This window comes from Mustela nivalis (assembly GCF_964662115.1).
Source record: "Mustela nivalis genome assembly, chromosome: 17".
Lineage (NCBI taxonomy): Eukaryota > Metazoa > Chordata > Mammalia > Carnivora > Mustelidae > Mustela > Mustela nivalis.
In genome coordinates, this window is record NC_139036.1 from 39122248 (window position 1) to 39143588 (window position 21341).

General features: G+C 43.3%; 1 protein-coding gene across 3 annotated transcripts; it reads left to right on the forward strand.

Moving 5' to 3' along the window:
• The first annotated feature begins 1126 nt into the window (after positions 1-1126).
• CBX1 (chromobox 1) lies at positions 1127-20940 on the forward strand. 3 transcript variants are annotated; one of them, XM_082704846.1, is made up of 5 exons: positions 1127-1347; positions 15287-15463; positions 16158-16335; positions 16909-17003; positions 19445-20940. In XM_082704846.1, the coding sequence occupies exons 2-5, from the start codon at positions 15324-15326 to the stop codon at positions 19587-19589; spliced, it is 558 nt and encodes a 185-aa protein (XP_082560972.1). In that variant the 5' UTR covers positions 1127-1347; positions 15287-15323; the 3' UTR covers positions 19590-20940. The 3 variants fall into 3 exon arrangements, with proteins under 3 accessions (XP_082560972.1, XP_082560973.1, XP_082560974.1); XM_082704847.1 differs by lacking the exon at positions 1127-1347 and adding an exon at positions 1397-1443; XM_082704848.1 differs by lacking the exon at positions 1127-1347 and adding an exon at positions 13870-14030.
• The last annotated feature ends 401 nt before the right edge of the window (positions 20941-21341 follow it).

Sequence of the window (21341 nt, forward strand, 5' to 3'; positions counted from 1 at the left end):
AGAGGCAGAGGGAGAAGCAGGCTCCCCGCTGAGTAGGGAGCCCGATGTGGGACTCGATCCCAGGACGCTGGGATCATGACCCCAGCGGAAGGCAGCTGCTTGACCAACTGAGCCACCCAGGCGTCCCACCCCTGGTAGTTCTATTTAGTTTCTGGTTATATAGGAAAAAAGAATAAAGGGGGGAGAGAGAGAGATAAACACACACACACACACACACACACACACATACACACACACACATCTGATATGAAGAAGAGATGAAAGGAAGGTTAATCACCTCCCCTTTCCATTGGGTAGGAGAACATTAATTCACTTAATCATTTATTCAACAAATATTACTTGACAACTGCATGCCAGGGATTGTACTGGGCACCAGGTACAGAGCAGTGAACGACACAAGGCGAAATTTCTGCCCTTAGGGGAGTTTGGAGACCAGCAGACAGATATTAACTAATGACAATGACAATAAAGTGGGGTGAATGATATGAGAGGCTGAATTTCCAGTATGAACAGAACCGGGGACAGCAATATAGTTGAAATCGGAACCAAACCGTTTGTCTCAAAGAATAACAATTACGGTTTTTACCTATTTCTATGTTTTGGGAGGTGGCTGGGTGAGAAGTGCTTAGGGGGGTAAGGGGGTTGGGCACTAGAGCTCTCCCTTGGCACAGCCGATGAAAAAGGTAAGTTTAGGATGCCATGATGACAACTACCAGGGGGACCTAAACTAGTCTTAAAGGGTCAGGTAAGACCTCGAAGAGGAAGTAGGATCTTTAAACAAATTTGAGGCGGAAACTGAGGATTTCGTAAATTATTTATTTGATGAAGCTCTGGTTTGAAACCTATTTCGATTAAACATTTTCGAGGATGTGAATTACTGTCCAGAAGTGGTTGATTTTTCGGACCAACCACCACGGAGTTCGCTTGCTGAACCACAAGTTCCAATTCTCTACGCGGCAACGTTCTAAAAACAACGTTCGCTGCGGCGCTTGCAGTTAAAAAAACGAAAACTCCCCGAAACCCTCGCAAACTCCGCGCCGCGGCGGCGTAGGACGCGCACAGCACTTCGGGTCTTGTAGTCTGGGACGGACTCCGAGTCCCACACTGCTGTGCGGAGGGTCGTCGCGCCTGCGCGGTACGGGAGGCGGGCAGCGCCGAGTGCGAGGCTCTTTTGTTCGGCTGAGGGGAGGGCCGTTGGCCGGGGCCTGCGGTACGCCGCTTCAGTGAGGGGCTCGGCTGCGGCCACCGGCTTGTTGCTTTTCTGGGCGCCACTCCCCCGGCTGGCCAAACGCGACGCGCCATTAGCGCGGCACCGATTCCTCTCGGGCTCTTGGGCGCTGCTCTGAGGTAAAGAGCCCGCTAGAGGCGGGGAAGCGGGCGGGGGGGGGGGCGGGCGCTAGAGGCGCGCGGCGGCGGCAGTGGCGGCAGCGGCGGGAGCCCTGGGTGAGGGGCCGCGCTCTTGCGGTGGCGGTTGGGAGCGGGGACCGCGCCCGGTCCCGCACCCTTCCCGCGCTGAGCTCCGCGCCGGGTGCAGGGGGTCGGGCGCCAGGCGGGAGAAGGATGGAGAGGGCGGGGCGGGCTGCGTACTCTGAGCATGAGATAGAGGCGATTTGGGGTGGGCCGAGCTCTGGCGGGTTGTTCCTCGGGGCCTGGGTAGACCAAGACAATGCTACGTGGGTTGTGTGGGCGGCTACCGGATTGCGTTGGGGAGGAAACACTCGAGTAAATTGGTAAGGGGACAGGCTGGGGAGCCTTGATGCTTGGATGTTCCTGGGCAGGGGTGACGACTGCGAGACCCTCGGTTTCGAACGCAGCTTGAGAATATGGGTCCGGCCGGCGCTGCCAGAGGCATTTCGCTCGCCGGACTAAGGAGAAGTAACTTCGAGGAAAGAGTAGAGGGGACTGGGCAGCCCTAGGTGTGCTACTTGGGGAGGAGACCTGTTGGTTAAACTGGAGATGGGACTAGGAGAGGGAGGGGCAGTTAAGTGCCAGGCTTGGATCTAAAGGGGGAGGAGCTGTTGGGGTAAGTAGGGCGGAGGCCCCGCGAGTGATTCTGTAGGGAGTGAAAGGGGAAAGGAAAACTGGCCGCCTTTGCTTCTTGATGGACCCTCACACAGTGGGGAGGCTCTAAGAAGAATGTGTGAAGAAAGGACAAAACCAGATTTCTTTCCTCTTCCAGATTTTCTACTATCTTCACTCTTTGATTCCTTCAGGGAGTTAAAACGTCCCAAGTGCAACGCTTGTTTTGATTCACAGTTCCATAAGTTTTTATCCGGGATCGTCACTGTTCACAAAGGGCAGTGAAATTGTAGAAGCGGGTGGATGAGTTCATCCTTAAGGAATTAGAGAGGTTGTGAGATGATGTGGGAAATGGGGAGACAGGAAAATTTAGTGAGCTCGTGAGATTTGTTTCTTAGGCTCTTGTGATTTTTATTTATTTTTTTAGCCAGCCTTTCTTTGTTGTTGGAAAATTTTGATGCAAAATGAGCAATACTTCAGAACTTCAGATGAAGGTTTTTCCTGGATGGCCTTATATGCAGATTTGTATTGGTTTAACTTGATTTAGGTGGAAGTTACAAAAAGATTTCATTATACTGGAAACTCTGGCTTGGGTAAGATAGCCTCCTCAGTTGTATTAAGACTCCTGTCAGCAGTTTGGAAGAGCTCTGAAAAGGTCCAAGGTTTTCCGGGCACCTGGGTGGCTCAGTGGGTTAAAGCCTCTGCCTTCGGCTCAGGTCATGAGGATGAAGCCCCGCTTCGGGCTCTGCTCAGCAGGGAGCCTGCTTCCTTTCATCTCTCTCTGCCTCTCTGCCTCCCTGTGATTTCTGTCTGTCAAAATAAATAAAATCTAAAAAAAAAAAAAAAAGATCCAAGGTTTTGGAATGGAAGCACGAATACAAGGGGGGAAATGGGTGCTTGTGTTCCTCCCGAAGTGCTTACGGACATTTATATTGTAAGTAGTAAGTAGTGTGATTGAGAGGGAAACTTGTTGGAACTGGTCACACCTTAATAAAGCTTTAGGGCAGGTTCAGGATCCTCATTCTTTTCCAGTTTTCCCTTGGGTGCCATTTTTCTTCATTGGCCGCTGTAGCCTGAATTGTTTTTTCATTAAAAATGTAAATAGTGGATAGCCTGGTGCTTCTAGCTTCTTGGTTTAGAGGGACCTAGTAAGGATACCTTAGCCGTATGCGTTTGTATTTGCAGGATACTGATACTTTTCTAACCAAACGTCTGAAAAGAAGGATCCAATAAATAGGGGCACCTGGCTGGCTCAGTCAGAAGAGCATGTGATTCTTCTTCTCCGGGTCCTGAGCTCAAGCCCTATGTTGGTGTAGAGATTACTTACAGTTAAATAAACTTAAAAAAGCAAAAAGCAACCATTGTTTCTTGTGCCCATTTTAGGGACTTAGGAAAATGTTTCTTTTTGAGTTCACACCATTTAAAAAGAGAATTGATGCATTTTTGTCATTTTTCTTGTAGTTTCTCCATCATAAACTCAACCTTGTTTATATACGACCTCTGGTGATATAACAGATTGTGCATTAGAGTTGATAGATTTTCATTTTACAGGTTATTTCTCAAGAGTTTTTAGAACAAAATACTAATGGCTAGTGTATAGGCTAACATAAGATGGGGGCTGTGTATGCTTGTTCCTCTTAAGTGTGTGACACTTAGTAGGTCTTTCAGATTATTGAATGAATGGATATGGCTTTGAGATCTTAGAATTCCATGTGCTAGCAGAATGAGGTGGGTTGTGTTTTTTTTTTAAGATTTTATTTATTTGGGGCGCCTGGGTGGCTCAGTGGGTTAAACCTCTGCCTTCGCCTCAGGTCATGATCCCTGGGTCCTGGGATTGAGCCCCACTTCGGGCTCTCTGCTCAGCAGGGGGCCTGCTCCCCCTTTCTCTCTGCCTGCCTCTCTGCCTGCTTGTGATTTCTCTCTCTGTCAAATAAATAAATAAAATCTTAAAAAAAAAAAGATTTTATTTATTTATTTGACAGAGAGCAGGAGAGCACAGAGGGATTGGAGGGGGGTGGGAAGATGGTGGCGAAGGGAGAGGGAGAAGCAGGCTCCCCGATCAGCAGGGAGCGTGACCCGGGGCTCAGGAGTTAATGTGCACTTAAATAATAAGCTTTCCTATCTTTGATCAGTGACATTGGGCAGACTGTAACTGTTGCCTTGGCATGCTTATCATAGCCTCTGTTTTCAATATACTCACCTTGGTATGTAGATTATGTAAGTGGCAATTTTAAATACCTTACTCAAGGTCTAGGAGAGGTCCCAGGTTCTGGGTTTCAACAGCAAGCTATAGTTTGAATATTTTGTTTTGAAAGTATCTTGAAGAATCTTTCTCATTCTTTGCATAAAGTTAAATAGTGTTTCCAGATAGTGATATCTACTGAAAAATTGAATAGCCTTTTAAAGGTTAATTGGAGAAGTTATTCAAATAGGGACAAAATTAAGATCATTTCAGTATTTGCATTGAATAACTTGTATTAAATCTTTAGTTCCTTTAGAAGGAGCTGCCTGATTTGTCTGTGAAATTGTGCCTTTCTCTTTAATAATAGCTAACACATTGAGGGCCTAACCGAACTGTGGTATTTGAGAGGTTAGTGTCAATAATCTGGTTTTGTTTTGTTATCTGTGAATGCTTTCGTCTCTGGTTTTAATTCCAGTTTAGCCATAGTTCTAGTTTAACTTTCTTCTTCTTCTTCTTTTTTTTTCCCCTTTTTTAAGATTTTATTTCTTTATTTGACAAAGAGAAACAGAGAGGGAACACAAGCAGGGGGAGTGGGAAGGGGAGAAGCAGGCTCCTCACTGAGCAGGGAGCCGGATATGGGGACTCAATCCTACGACCCTGGGATCCTGACCTCTGAGCCAAAGGCAGACTCCCAACAACTGAGCCACCTAGGCACCCTGTAGAAAGATAACTTTATAATCATTTTTATTTCCACTTAAACTAAAAGACTTGCTTCACGTTTATTACCGTGTCCTACTAATATTTGCACATACCTGTGACCCCTCAGCCCAAAACTGTGTTGTCGGTTCATCCACATCAGCATACTGGAAGGGGTAGCTAAGTTTCTGGACACATCTCGGATAAAATTCTAATTTTACTAACACACCAGCATTCTAGTCCTGGTCCTGGAATTCAAGAGCAGGTATTCCTTTAAAAATGAAACTTCTTCCTGGGTATGTGGCACCGATTCTTGTTTTTTACTCAGTAAAGTTTTCCAGCTGGAAAGCATTTGCCTCCCAAACAGCCATAGCTTACAAACAGGCCAACAGCAGTTTAGAAACATGAGTCAAGAGGACTACAAATGGAGTATATAGCACACATGCCTTCACCTGCCTTTTGATGGCTGGTATATAGTTGCTAATGCTCAGCGAAGGAGTACTTCTTTCTTGTTTTACATTTTGGGCTTGCAGATGAGATTCCGCTTACTGATCATTCTTTAAAACACTGACAGCTTTGGACTTCTATTCCCTGATTTTTGGAGTCTGAGATCCATCCTTACTGTCCATACAAGGAAGGTTCAGCATGTTACACAGGACTGTTTAATCGGGTGTCTGAGTAAAAATAGAAGAAAAATGCTTTAGCAGCCACAAGGAAAAGAGAAATAATACTTGACTTGGGTTGGGTAGGCTTCATGGCAGAAGTAGTGTTTAAATTTGGTCTTGAAGGGAGCGCCTGGGTGGCCCAGTGGGTTATAAGCCGCTGCCTTCAGCTCAGGTCATGATCTCAGGGTCCTGGGATCAAGTCCCACATCGGGCTCTCTGCTCAGCAGGGAGCCTGCTTCCCTCCCTCCCTCTCTCTCTCTCTCTCTCTCTCTGCCTGCCTCTCTGCCTACTTGTGATCTCTCTCTTCAAATAAATAAATAAAATCTTAAAAAAAAAAAATTTGGTCTTGAAGGATGGCTAGGATTTTGACTGTTGGTGTTGGACAGGAACACTACTTAGTAATAAAGCCTTGCATGGAGGAAATGACCAAGGATATGTTCAGGTTATAGTTTTGACAGGAATGTAGGTTTTGTGAGGGAGTAGAAGTATGAAATGGTTGGAACCAAAGGATGTTAGATATTGCACTGAGGAGTTTTTTGTTTTAAGGAGAAGGGAGGGACCTTGTAGAAAATTTTTTAGCAGTTACCTACCACTTTCCTATTCAGTCTGCTCCGCCCAAACTGGTTTACACACTGTCTACTTCAGACGTGCCTCATTGCTTTTGTTCACAACAGTTCCTTAGGCCAAATTACCCTCCTCAGTCCACCTTTTCAAATGCTGTTGGAACCTGGCTTCAATCCAGACTCTCCAAAACCTTTCCTAATCACCCTAGCCGTTTACTCTTCCAAGCCCCTCTAGTGCTTTTGTGACTACTTACTCTTGCTTATGTTTCTTTTGCTAGTTATTATATACTTTTATGGTTTCTCTTATTGAAATAAAGTTCAACTTGCATTGTTTCATATGTTTTTATCTTTCAGGCCTGGCTGTGGGGGCTTTGGGAAATTGTCATAAGCCTTAGTTTTCTCATTTATGAAATGGGTCTAATAGAGTTACTGTGAGGATTGAATGCCTTTATATACATTGTTTTAAGTATTCAATAAGTTTTAGTTTTTTTTTTTTTTTTTAAGCATTTATTTGTTTGTTTGAGAGAAAGTGAGAGAGCACGAGCTGGGGAGGGAGGGGCACAGGGAGAGGGAGAAATCAGACTCCCCTCTGAGTGGAGAGCAGATGTGGGACCTGCCCCCAGGACCCCGAGATCATGACCCAAGTTGAAGTCTGGCACTTAACTGACTGAGCCACCCAGGCATCCCAGATTTTAGTTATTATGTTGTTATTACTTACCATGAAGGGATTTTTTCAAAAGCCTGTGCTGCTTGTGTAGCTGTGTATCCTGCTGGCCTCAACAAACAGCTCCGTTTGTCTGGGTGTGAGAGGGTCCCTTCAATATGGAACTCTCAGTGCTTTCACCAGAGTGAGTTGGTCCCCCTGTATGCCACCCAGGGTTTTAGTAAATGCTTATTGATTTTTTTTTTTTAAGATTTTATTTATTTATTTGAGAGAGAGGCAGTGAGAGAGAGCATGAGCGAGGAGAAGATCAGAGGGAGAAGCAGACTCCCGTGGAGCTGGGAGCCTGATTCGGGACTTGATCCCGGGATTCTGGGATCATGACTTGAGCCAAAGGCAGTCGTCCAACCAACTGAGCCACCCAAGCGTCCCAATGCTTATTGATTTTATTTGGTTTTAAATAGATAGTATTAAATGCTGGAAGAGCCATAGTTATAAACTTTCATGGTCATTAATGCTTAGGTCTTAAACCTAAGATAGAGGCAAAAAAGAGGCAGAAGGAAAATGAGGAATGGAGAAGGGAGCTAGATGAAAGGAGGAGTGATCTGGGGAGTGGTAATGCACAATAATTAATTATCATGTCCTTACTGGCCATTCCTTTAGCATTGCTGTTTCTCCCTGGTCACATTTCTGTTCCTTAGACAAAGCAAGCTCTTCTCACTTAAGGATTTTGAATTAACTATTCCCTCAACTTGGTGTGTGTTTCTGATTTTTGCCAAGTTCTCTCCTTGTCATTGGGTTCAGTTTAAATGTTACTTAATCTAAAGGTACTTCATAGCATTTATCGCTAATACCTTCTTGCTTATTGTGTGTGCCCTTCTCTGCCAGCACATGCATGCACATATACCCACTTGTGCTCAGCTCGTCCACATTAGATTATATGTTCTCAGAGGCCAGGGATTTTTTTTTTTTTTTTTTTTTTTTTTGTCTCTCCTGCTCACCCCATTTCTCTAGCACCTTAAACATAACAGGTATCCAATAGGTAATTTTTTTAAAAGATTTTATTTTTATTTGACAGAGATCACAAGTAGGCAGAGAGGCAGGCAGAGTGGGGTGTGGGGAGCAGGCTCCCTGCTGAGCAGAGAGCCAGTTGTGGGACTCGATCCCAGGACGCAGGGATCACGACCTGAGCTGAAGGCAGAGGCTTACTTAACCCCCTGAGCCACCCAGGTGCCCCATCCAATAGATAATTGTTAAATGATGAATACTGTAAGAGGGTGTTCATAGGAAGAATTAATAACCTAAACCTAGTCTGGGGCCTTAGGGAAACGTCTGACCCTGACATTTTAGGTAAGGGAAGTGGTCAAGTGAAAGAATGGGTCAAAGCCCAAGGTAATTACGATTGATTGGTTAGGTGTAGTGTACTTCAGCTCAGATGCTTACAGATAATGATTTGAAGAAATCTGCAGTTTTTTATAAAGATTTTATTTATTTATTTGGCAAAGAGAGAGGGAACACAAGCAGGGGGAGAGGGAGAGGCAGGCCTCCCGCCAAGCGGGGAGCCTGATTCGGGACTCGATCCCAGTACTCTGGGATCATGACCCGAGGCGAAGGCAGACCCCTGAGCCACCCAGGCGCCCCACAGATAAGCCATTTTGTTGAAACTTTACATTGTGTTCACAATTTACCCTTTCTCACCTATCTTATCTTTCTTGATACGGAGCTTAGTCCCTATTGCCAGTTACTACAAGAGCATTGTTACTTTATTTTCCTGTGTCAAGCCAGATAAAAGGAAGAGCAGAAGAAATTCCTACACTTGAGATACATGAAGTGTGATTGATTCTTCGGTTTCTGGCAGCTCTTCTCTCTTGGTCATCTAGAAATGAGATTTTGCTTTCTCTGTTTCGTAATTACTGGTTCCTTCATAACAGCCAGACCTGGGTTCTTCTTGAGTGTGTTCTGGAGCTGTTCTCCAGTTTTAAAAAACTTAGCTGTGAATTTCAGTCATACACACAGGATAGAGGTGCTGTTTTGTTTTTGAGTACTTAATGCATTGGGTTTCAAAAAGCTATCTTTAAGCTTAAAGCAGTAAATAATTAATGAAATAGGACATATTTGCAAATATATAAATGGATAATTAATACCAGAAGGTCATAAAAGCTCACCTCAGACAAATCCCATGAGGGTTGTTAGATCTATTTGGAAACTGAGTTATTTAGCAAATATATGTAATTGCCTGTAGGCATAAAGTTGTTTTGAGAGGTAGGGACAGGAAAGATACCATCTTGTCCTCATACTAGCTTTCTTCTGATGAAAAGAACTGTGAGGATCCTTCAGGCAGTGCTCTTCCTGTTGTTGCATTGCTAATGAAGAAAAGGTCTAGATTAAATAATGCTGAATGTGATAATAGAGAAGGTTTTGTTTTCAGGAGCATCAGTTTATTGCTCCAATCTTATTCTCAAGTCTATGAAAAAGTAAAATTGTTCATCTGCCTTTGAGGTGACTCATAAGAATTGATTTATGTCTGAAATGTGTGTCATTTCACCTGAGGAACGTAGTTTCTCCCAGTCCTCTTATAGCAATGGCTTTTATTCAAGGATATGCATCAAATCACCTAAGGAGCTTTTAACTATATTATTTATTTATTTATTTATTTAAAAGATTTTATTTATTTATTTGACAGAGAGATTACATGTAGGCAGAGAGAGAGGAGGAAGCAGGCTCCCCGCTGAGCAGAGAGCCCGATGTGGGACTCGATCCCAGAACTCTGGGATCATGACCTGAGCTGAAGGCAGCGGCTTAACCCACTGAGCCACCCAGGCGCCCCAGTTTTTAAGTAAATTGTATGGCCATTGTGGGGCTCAAATTCATGACCCTAAAGTCAAGAGTCACACAGATCACCTAAGGAGTGTTTTGTTTTTGTTTTTAAGATTTTATTGATTTGACAGAAGACTGTGAGAGAGGGAACACAGCAGGAGGAGTGGTAGAGGGGAGAAACAGGCTTCTTGCTGAGCGGGGAGCCCTAATCCTGGTCCCAAGCCCCAATGCAGGGCGCTGGGCTCAATCTTAGGACCCTGGGGTCCTGACCTGAGTGGAAGGCAGATGCTTAACAACTTCACCACACCATGTGCCCCACACCTAAGGAGGTTTTAAAAGTGCTGATACCATGGTCAAAGCAACATTGTTTGTTATAATAGAAAATTTGAAACAACCCAAATTTTCCTTCCTGGTGATGGTTAGTATGATATGTCCTTACAATACAGAATACTGTGCAGCTTGTTAGGAATTGAGATCTGTATGACACTGTGTCAAAGTGTAAAAAAAGGCAAGTTGTAGAACTATGATAATCTGTTTGCACTTAGTGTATATCTATGTTAGTTTATGTATAGAAGAATGAGAACAGGCTTTGACAGGCTTTGGGCCAAGGAACTTTTGATTTCCTACATTAAATATTTTTGTAATTGAATATAAATACATGTATTATATTACAAAAACAGTGTTTCTTTAAAATAATGCACACCCTACTTTCTGTGTTACTGGATCTGGATGCCAATTTTATAAACTCCATGGGTGATTCTGATTCATCTGTAGATGAAAGAAAGCTCCCTACTCAAGGTCTGCTTTCCTGTGAGTTCTTTCTTAGTAAAGGTGGTCACCTCACCAAACCAACATTCTGAATGCTCCTTAGCGTTTAGCTCAAAGCGCTGTTGCTTTAGTTTCACAGGTTTGTGATAGTTACCTGTCCTGACATCTGGAATTTGATCTTTCAAGCTGGCAAGAAATCAGTAGCAGCTCCTCAAAAACAAAACAAAATGTCTTCTCTTGTATCTGATACTATACTGCCTTCTGCTTTCAAGTAGCATTGTTCCTTTCTGTTTTCTAGCTTCTAACCTCCTGGTGGAAGGTGTGTAGGGGGAGAATCGGGACAGTGCTTTTTTTCTTCTTGATACAGCTATGAGTTTGTGGTCTCTCAGGTTTATACCATCCCTGGATTCATTGGGACACTCTAGATAAATTTTGGTTTCTTAAAATTGGCATTTTCTTGGTATTCTCTCCAGCCTACTTGGTGTAGGTATTCAGCTTCAAAATTTCAGCATCATCTAGCATATGCCAATTTGAGAATCCAAAAACTTTTTGGGGACTAACAACCAAACCAAGGCTTTGTTACTGCCTGTTGATTTAACAACGTAAACCTTTGTATTCCAGTAACCAATTAAGAATCATTGGTTTTTTGGGACACCTGGGTGGCTCAGTTGGTTAAGCAGCTGCCTTCGGCTCAGGTCATGATCCCAGCGTCCTGGGATCAAGTCCCACATCGGGCTCCTTGCTCCGCAGGGAGCCTGCTTCTCCCTCTGACTCTGCCTTCCACTCTGTCTGCCTGTGCTCGCTTTCGCTCGCGCTCTCTCTCTGACAAATAAATAAATAAAATCTTTAAAAAAAAAAAAAAAAAGAATCATTGGTTTTTTAATACCATACCTTACAAGGTCTTTTCTGAAAGAAAATCATTATCAGTCACTTCTTTATTTACTGATGACAAATTGTAGGGAAGATCCATTAAAAGAAATCTCTGTCTTGGGGCACCTGGGTGGCTCAGTTGGTTAGGCGTCTGCCTTCAGCTTGGGGCATGATCCCAGGGTTGGCAATCGAGCCCCACATCAGGCTTCCTACTGGGCAGAGAGTCGTCGTCTTCCTCTTCTTCTGTATCTCCCCATGCTCGTGCTCTTTCTCTCCCTCAAATAAATAAAATACTAAGGAAAAGTAACCTCTGTCCTGTCCTTGTACAGGCCAAAGAGAAGCCTCCCTCCGTACTACAGGAATGTGGCTAGCTGATAGTTCTGTGTGTGCAGCAGGGCTTTGGGCTCAGCCTTGCTGTATGTCCTTATTGAGGTGTTAGGCTCTTTGTTAAGTGTGTGATCTTAGGTGATTTATTTTGTGTAAATGTTCTATTACCCATGAAGTGTCGGTAATACCTGAGTGGCTTGTTTCATGGGATTGTTCTGAGGATCAAATCAGGTTGCACTCTGTAAATTAAATTCAGTATTAGTGTATTTTTCTAGGCAGCTTAAAATGTGGCAGACCCAGTAAGTTTAAGTTGTCTCTAAACCCAGTGTGGGTCTTAATACGCTCAGAATCCCAAGATCAAGAAGTCACAGTCTACCATCTGAGCCAGCCAGGGGTCCCACCCCGGTAAATATCTAGATAAAAGTTATAACAGCTTAGATTAACTCTAGGTTTTTTTTGTCTTGCAACATTGGGATAAGCCTTAAGGAGACTGGTCCAAGGACTAAGATTTCTGAGTTAATTCAGAACTGTTCGCCTTTAATGTACACCTCTTGTCATGGCCTGTCGTAAATTTTGACCATTTGTTCGATGATTATGGCACTTTTGATGCCATAATTTGATTTCCAGGATGCTTAGGGGGGAGTGGCAAGTTGTGTTGATAAAAGGCTTCTTTCTGTTTTGCTACTATACTGATTTGAGTTTCTTTGAGATTTCCTTGCCAAGCAGTTCCAACTGAGAGTCCTCTTTCTGGATGTCCCTGCTAGTGTTTGGAGGCTACCATATTCAGGGAAAGAGGGTTTCTCTTAACATAATTCAATTGGGGGCTGCCTGGGTGACTCAGGTGTCTGCCTTTGGACCAGGTCATGAATGGGGAGTATGCGTCTCCCTCTACCTCTTTTCCTCCCCTATTCGAACTCTTGCCTTCCCTCTCTCAAAAACAACAACAACAAAAAAACAAAGTCTTTAAAAAAAATCCATTTGGAAACATTGGCATGTTGTAATACTTACAGGGGGCCTCTTGGGCTCGTCTGAAGGTGCTAGATTCTATAGAAAGAGTGGGTTGCATTTATAATCTACTTCACTGATTTTGACAAACACCTTACTCGGGACCCTAGAGAACTACCTATAAATAAGGGAAAAACCTAGGTTGTTAACCTGGCTGAGAATCTCTGAGAATATACCTCCATCTGAGATATGGGATGAGCCAGGTAAGAAAGCTCAGAAAGAAGCAGGAGTCTGGGGCGCCTGGGTGGCTCAGTGGGTTAGGCCGCTGCCTTCGGCTCGGGTCATGATCTCGGGGTCCTGGGATCGAGTCCCGCATCGGGCTCTCTGCTTGGCAGGGAGCCTGCTTCCCTCTCTCTCTCTCTCTCTCTCTCTGCCTGCCTCTCCATCTACTTGTGATTTCTCTCTGTCAAATAAATAAATAAAATTAAAAAAAAAAAAGAAGAAGCAGGAGTCTGTTTTCTACATTCTTCACTTTTTTGAGTTGCTCTTAAGAAAATGAGTGAGTAAAGAAAGGAGGTTTCACTGTAGATTTCCCCCTTTGGTGGGTTTTCTTTACTTAACCTAAAGGATATAGTCTTTGTTCCTTGACTTCCTCCTTGGGACCAGGCTAATGATAGAGGGAGAGGAGACCTGCAGTAGTAGTAGAGACGAACCAGAAGCTGTTCTGACCCTTTTGATTCCTAGTAGCAGGATTAGATGGGCAGTAACTGCTTTTTGTGAGTAAGACAGATACAGCTACTAATGTAGATAACACAGGGCCTGACTTTTATGAAAATTTGTTATATATATATATATTTTAAGATTTTATTTATTTCTTTGACAGAGATCACAAGTAGACAGAGAGGCAGGCAGAGAGAGAAAGGTGGAAGTTGGCTCCCTGCTGAGCAGAGAGCCCAATGCCAGGCTCGATCCCAGGACCCTGGGATTGTGACCTGAGCTGAAGGCAGAGGGTTTAACCCACTGAACCACCCAGGCGCCCCTTGATTTTTTTGTATCTCCTTGTGGGCAACTGTGATCCATCAATTTGCAGGTTTTTGGCCAGTTTTGTAGCTGTTTTGTTGTATTGATATCTTATGGCGCCACCTACTGACACAAATTGGTAAACAAATGCATTAAGCCTACCAGCAGTCAGAGTTGTATTTGAAGGACTAAAAATAGATTTTAGATTTATAGGGGACTAGGATTTAAGCACCAGAAGTCACCCAGCCTGGAGATGTATTTTACAAAAGAACAAACCCAGGTTCTATTATCTGTGATAACTATCTCTTCTTTTTTTCCTATCATTTTCCAGATTATTGCAGTGTCCCAGTTTAGAGGATTTTGTGGTCATTCTGGCATTTTTATGAGTCTTTCTCCACCTCATAAATAGAATAAGAAACTAACAAGAAACTTTAAAGTTGAAAGTCATTGGTGGCGTTCAGAAAAGACTGCATAAAGAACCTTGAGACTCAGGAGAGGTGTTTTTCTGTTTTGTTTGTTTGTTTTCTAAAGATTTTATTTGTTTGACAGACCAAGATCACAAGTAGGCAGAGAGGGAGACACGGGGTGGGGGGAAGCAGGCTCCCTGCTGAACAGAGAGCATGATGTGGGGCTCGATCCCAGGACCCTGAGGTCATGCAGAAGGCAGAGGCTTAACCTTAACACTGAGCCCCCAGGTGCCCCTCAGGAGAGGTGTTTTAACAATGCAAAGAAATGGGGGGAAGTTAGGCCAGATGTTTAATACGTAGAACAAGCTACTTCACACTGTAAAAGCTAAAATCCAGTAATATGAAAGTGTGGATCAGAGGGTTATATGTATATATGTCTGATATGTGTACATTATTTTCAGGAGCCTTGCTTTCAATTAATATTTTGTTTTTTAAAAGTTTTATTCATTTATTTTAGAGAGAGTTCATGGTGGGGGCGGGAGAGGGGAGAGAAGAGCAGAGAGAGGAGACTCCCCGCTGACTGAAGATCATGACCAGCTGAAAACAAGAGTTGGACGCTTAACCAGCTGAGCCACCCAGGCACCCCCAGTTTAACTAATATTTTAGATACCATGCTCTGTAGTAAAAGGGGTATTGGGAACATAATAGCTTAAAAAGAATAGGGTTACCTGGGTGGCTCAGTTGGTTAAGCATCTGTCTTCAGCTCAGGTTATCTGAAGGTCTGGGATCGAGTCCTGCATGCCTGCCACTCCCCCTGCTTGTTTGTTTCTCTATCACAAATAAATGAAATCTTAAAAAAAAAAACTTAGAATAGTATAAAAAGTGTGGGTTTTTGTTTTGTTTTGTTTTGTTTTGTTTTTTTAGTATTTATTTATTTGACAGAGACATCGTGAGAGAACACAAGGAGGGGGAGTGGAGAGGGAGAAACAGGCTCCGCTGAGCAGAGCCGGATGCAGGGCTTGATCCCAATCCCAGGACCCTGGGATCATGACCTGAGTAGATGCTTAACGACTGAGCCACCCAGGCTCCCCTAGGTATTAAAAGTTTTAAGTGGATATGCAAGAATAAAGAAGTTTTGCTATGAGATTGGTTGGGGCTGTTTATGCATGAACTTCCTAGCTGAATAGATAAGGAAACTTATTTTATACTGAAGCTGAATAGGCAGAAAACTTATATAAGCAGCATATGCTATTAAAGTCAGTAATGTCCCTTGATTTCTAACCATCCAAATATTCACCTAGCCAAGAAAAGTGTGCCCTAACGCCCTTTTTATTTTACCACTTCAGCAGCGTCACCCTTTAGACCAGAAAACTGGCGGGCACTATGGGGAAGAAACAAAACAAGAAGAAAGTGGAGGAGGTGCTAGAAGAGGAGGAAGAGGAATATGTGGTGGAAAAAGTTCTTGATCGTCGAGTGGTAAAGGGCAAAGTGGAGTACCTCCTAAAGTGGAAGGGGTTCTCAGAGTAAGTTTCATTAACCTGGGTAAATCCATTCATTCATTCATTTACTTATTTTAAAGGTTTTTAAAATTTATTTGATAGAGATAGCCAGAGAGGGAATAAAAGCAGGGGGAGTGGGAGAGGGAGAAGCAGGCTTCCCACCGAGCGGGGAGCCCAATGTGGGGCTTGAACCCAGGACCCTAGGATCATGACCTGAGTTGAAGATAGATGCTTAACAACTGAGCCACATAGGCGCCCCTAAATCCATTCATTTAGTCACTGACTATTTCTCAGGAGTCTAGTAATGTGCAAGGCCTAGAGTGCTCTGATGGCTAATGTGACCCAGGCCTGGCCTTCATGGCTTACAGTCTAATTAGGAAAACCATCTACATGTACAAAGTGCTATAATGCAAGACAGTGATTTCTGAGAACCAGTTTTATGTGTAGGCTTTAGACCAATTCAAGTATGCAAACAGTAACTTCCCTATGAAGAAGACAAATTTCTAAGCTTTCAATTTGTATTAAAAAGTCCCCCTCCCCACTCCACTCCCCAAGAAATTTCAGCGTTGCCAAGTTCTTGGTCTTGGGCAAAATCTGGTTACTCATTATCATTAACTCCTCTTTCCCAAGGATACCAGCTCTCATCCTTTGCGTCTCCTTAGTGTGAGTGTGCTAACTTTGAGTGGAAAGTGTGACTCACTGTGCCCTCTGGTTTCAGTGAGGATAACACGTGGGAGCCAGAAGAGAACTTGGATTGCCCTGATCTCATTGCCGAGTTTCTGCAGTCACAGAAAACAGCACATGAGACAGATAAATCAGAGGGAGGCAAACGCAAAGCTGACTCTGATTCTGAAGATAAGGGAGAAGAGAGCAAACCAAAGAAGAAGAAAGAAGAGGTAAGGGGAGAAGAATTTTTACTAGCCAGAATTTCTACTGCTCGCAAGCTGAAAACCCTTTTAATTTTTAAATGTAAGCACTTTCGTTCAGCTGCTTCCTGGACCTCAGCAGCCATATCTCATTCCTTCTGAATCTTGGGCTAATGCTTACAAACTGTTGGGGGTTCATTCTGGTAAATAATCTATATTTACTTTATTTGAGATTCAAGAATAGTAAGTACAAGTAAATTCATTCTTGTAGGTAGGTAGTTTTTAGTGTTGTAATCATTACAGGTGTCAGATTGCTATGTCATCTATTCATTACCTTAAAGTAAGTTGTCTTCTGAGGGTGAAGAAATAGTTGTGAAAATGTATTTTGCTTGAGATGTATGTCCCTTTTTACATATGGGGAACCTCAGGACCTTGATGGAAGAATCCCTCAGAAGGCTGCAAAAAGGCCTGTGACTTGGAGCCAAGGTATTGGTGAAGTACTGACAAGAGCGTGATTATATTAATCTGAGAAGCAGGAGTGACTTTAGTCTGGATAACAGTACCATATAATTAAAAGTTGTTCCATCCATTTGGTTTTTACAGTCAGAAAAGCCACGAGGCTTTGCCCGGGGTTTGGAGCCGGAGCGGATTATTGGAGCTACAGACTCCAGTGGAGAACTCATGTTCCTGATGAAATGGTGAGTCTGCCAGTGGCTCTGTGTGGTGGTTTTTTCTTCTCCCCATCTGTTCCATGCCAGAAGAAAAGAGCTGGACCTTCGAAATTCCAGTCGCCCAAGTGTGAAATCTTTAAGATGGCATAGTCCTTCGATAGTGACCCTCGGCCTGACTTCCAACCTGGACTCATGAGTTACAGGTAGGGGTCCTTAGGATTCTCAGATCTTTGCCCGGTTTTTTAGGAGGTGGGAGAAAATCCAGAATGGAGAAGGTATGGGGAAGGATCACATTTCACTTATGTAAACGAAGGGGGGGGGAATGAAATGTGATTGAACCACCCTCCCCTTGTACTACCTCCTTAATAAAGATCGGGCTGGCCCCAGGTTCAGAAGTTCTGTTAACTTCTCCGGGTTAGTTGAGAATTTCTGTAGGTCTTTGTCCTTGTTAGATCCTTTCCACTTAGTGCAGATTCTGTAATTCCAGGATCAGCCAGTAGGGGTCAGCACGTCCCCTTTACCGAGCATAGAGCGAGGCTTCCCGCGCCCCTCCCCCCTTAGAAGTGTATCAGTGGGGCGCCTGGGTGGCTCAGTGGGTTAAGCCGCTGCCTTCGGCTCGGGTCATGATCTCAGAGTCCTGGGATCGAGTCCCACATCGGGCCTCGCTGCTCAGCAGGGAGCCTGCTTCCTCCTCTCTCTCTGCCTGCCTCTCTGCCTACTTGTGATCTCTCTCTCTCTCTGTCAAATAAATAAATAAATAAATCTTAAAAAAAAAAAAAAAGAAGTGTATCAGTGGTAGTAAAACTCCACGAAACAGATTAATGAAAACAGTTGTGTTGGAATTACAAGAACTGTGACCCCAGATTCTCTAAAATCTCCCTATTCTCTGTCCAAAGGAAGGCTTTCTTTCCTTTTTCTTGCTTGTTGAAAAATAACTTGTGCCCCATCCCTGTTCTGCGTGGTTTCCGTACCCCCCCCCCACCCCGCCCATGTGGATCTCAATAATTGTCCTTAAAATATAAATTAGGAGCGAATGATTCTAAACTTTTGCCATTTAAGGCAGCATTCTGAGGATTTTGTCCTTTTGTCAGTCTAGAACCTTCTCTGAAACTCCTGTCTGCACTAATTCCCCTGGTTTAGAAGGTGGCCAGAGAAGCCTAACTTTGACACTACTAAAAGGCTATGTCACAGTTAAATGAAACTTTGTTTTCTTATTTTGCATTTCCTAGATGTTCACTGAATCAGATCTTTTAGCTGATTTATTGCTAGCCTATAGGAGAAAAGTTTATTTTTAAGGTGTGCATTTGGGGTAAAAGGATTGATACTAGGAGTTATAGTCCAATTCGAATATATTTTCTCTGTCTGCATGTGACCAGTGTGAGTTACAGTACTTTCTATCTTGTCTAAGATTACATTCCTTTTAGTTGAATTACTGCTATTTGTAAAGATTTTACCTGAATGTAACTCTACAGGTTAAGATAAAAGGTTGGATATTGATTATAAAACCGAGTTCATTTTAAGGTGATTTTCCTGGAGAGTTGAGATACTTGTCGATTTCCAAAATACCAAATGTTTCTTTGCTGTGAAATGACTGAACTTCCCTCAGAAAGTGTTGTTTTCATGCAGCCTGCTTTAGGCTCCCAACGATTACACTCCTTTTTCCTCCCATTCTCTTCAGTCCATTGTTCAAAAACATACCTTACCAGCTTAGTCAACCCTGGTACCTTGGGCTCTCTGGCTTTGGTTTATCTGTTGCTGGGTGCTAGAAGTTTGGGGTGGTGCCTCATCAGAGAGCCCATCATAGAACTGCTAACGGCCCTAATGCCGCTGCTCCCATCCAGGAGATTCCCAGTGGCCTTATTCCTAAGTTCTTTGTAATATGTATGTGATTTTCAAATTTTGAAACCATTTTAAAGTCCAGAAAAATACAGAGAATTATGTAACAGTCCCTTATTTTCTACTTCCCAGTGTTGAAGCACCATTTCAAAGCACCTGGGAGTTGTGGAATGTCTGTGTGAGCTTGGCATTTGGTAACGTTAAACAGTGTAATTACGAGTCAGTGAGAATGTGTCCACCTGCATTGGCTAGAGCCAGTGGTATTAAATCTTACTGCCCAATCTGGTATTAAATTCTATTATAAAGCCGAGATATGGCTTTTGGAAGAGTGTGGAAGCCTCTCTTCTGCTCTTGAAGAATCTGAGAGTCATGTTTTTTTCCTGGCCTTGCCTGGAGGTTCAGGTGTGATAGATTGAGTTAAATGACTTAGCTTTTAACAAAGATGCCCAGAAAGGATTTTCAACAGAAGATCTTTGCGGATGTCACTTGACTAAATGCTGCTTGGGCCATGTTATCACTCTTCCCTAGGCTACTTTTTTGGAATTAATACTCTTAAAGCCCTATTCCTTGTGTCACCCAAGTTAGGAGACCACCAGCACCTGGTCTCAGGGTCTCTCTGCTTTGTTCTGCAGGAAAAATTCTGATGAGGCTGACCTAGTCCCTGCCAAGGAAGCCAATGTCAAGTGCCCACAGGTGGTCATATCCTTCTATGAGGAAAGGCTGACGTGGCATTCTTACCCCTCGGAGGATGATGACAAAAAAGATGACAAGAATTAACTCTCCTGAGTACCTGCCCCTGTCACATCTGACTGTGGGTTTCAAGTGGGGAGGGAAGGAGTTCTACTTGACACCATAGAGGTGGCTTGAGAAGATGTCCTTTGAAGAGCCAGTATCGTTTTCTGTGCCCTACAGCAGCCCAAGCGCTTTAAAAGCCTTTCCATGCTGTGTAGTTTGCACACCCATCCCAGTGGAGGGGAGGGAAGAGAAGTGTTGCAAGGCAGCCCATTCTGTACTTTGCTGAGAAAGGCAAAGGGCCTTCCATGAAGGACAGAACTTGCAGAATGGGTGTGTGGGAGAGCAAAAGATACTGTAGATCTTCAAAGCGCATCTCCACAACCCACAGCCTTCTTCCCAATAGTGTTAACTGCATTTTTACAGCGTAGCATGTGTGTAGTTTTTGGCTATTACTGGTGTATCTTTTTGGGGTGGGAGGGTTGAGGGTGGGAAGGAACAGAGATGGGTAGGATCATTTTTGTTAAAATTTGGGCCTGATTGGGGAAATGGTAAAACAGTGGAAAGAACAAACTTGTGGTGATTCGGTTCTGTATCCAGAATATTTTATCTTTTCAAAAAAATGTCATTGGCAACCTAAATGAGGACTGTGAGAGACTGTTTAAAAGCTGTGAATGCCTAAAATTTATAAGCCAAGGTGTTCCCTGCCTGAGCTTAATGCTGTTCCCGAAAGAGGACTAAGCCAGTTAATAAGTTACCAAAGCTGCCATTTTGGGGATGGAAACTGGCTGAAGAGGGAGTTTAATTGGAGTGTATTCACAGGCAGATTGTTCTGTCTTAGAGGTGCTAATTCTCGAAATTGATAAGAAGATTCTTCCAATTACGAGGTTTTAGACATCAGCCTGTCCATCCACACCACTGGCTGTGAGGTGTTTGGGGAGGGGAAGAGGGTGGTGTAGAAAGTGGGAGAGTAGAGAAAGACAAGGGCCCCTGCTCTTAGGGTGGAAAACTCTTGGAGCCTGTTATTTGAACTTTGAACTCTGAAATCATTGGTGGCAGAGTTCAGTCACTGACAGCACAAGTTCACTGAATCACTTCCAAGAGTGGAATTTCAAAAGCCCTGGTCTCAGGAGAAGATTAAACTTTCATACTAGGGCAGTGGTTCACTTTAAAACACAAAACAAACAATTTTTTTAATCCTAAGAATTAACTAATACCCAAAATGCTGTCTTGAATCATGAGATCCATCAGTTCTTGACATCGTCTAGACCTGCATTCTAGAACTCCATTGTAAAATCTTTTTAGGCATGTGTTAGGTTTCTGTGGAAACTTTGTTTAAATGTAAACTTCATACCACATTGTCGGTTTTTGTCTTAATAAAACTATAGATTTATAATCTTTGATTTCTGTCTTGATTAAGTATTACCAAAAACTCTCCCTGCCTTTCACTACTTTATTGGTTCAGCCTATAAGGAAACAACTTCCACAGTTGGGTGGTTGAATTTCTTGAACACTGTAGGCTTGAGAATCTAATGTCTGGCCTGAAACTTTGAGTGGTCTCATCATTATTTATTTAGTGAACATTTATCGAACATTTATAATTACTCCAGAGATCGTAAAGTTTGTCACATCATTCTGTCTTCATATTGCACAGTTTGTTTGTTTGGCGCACTGACCTGCTTGCACTTCCAGACCATGGTATGTTTGGAAACAGGGTTTTGAAGTAGGTTTAGTTCTTGGCTCGTGTATTTTGTAGACTTGTGTCACTTTAGCTAAATAGTCAACTCTGAAATTTTC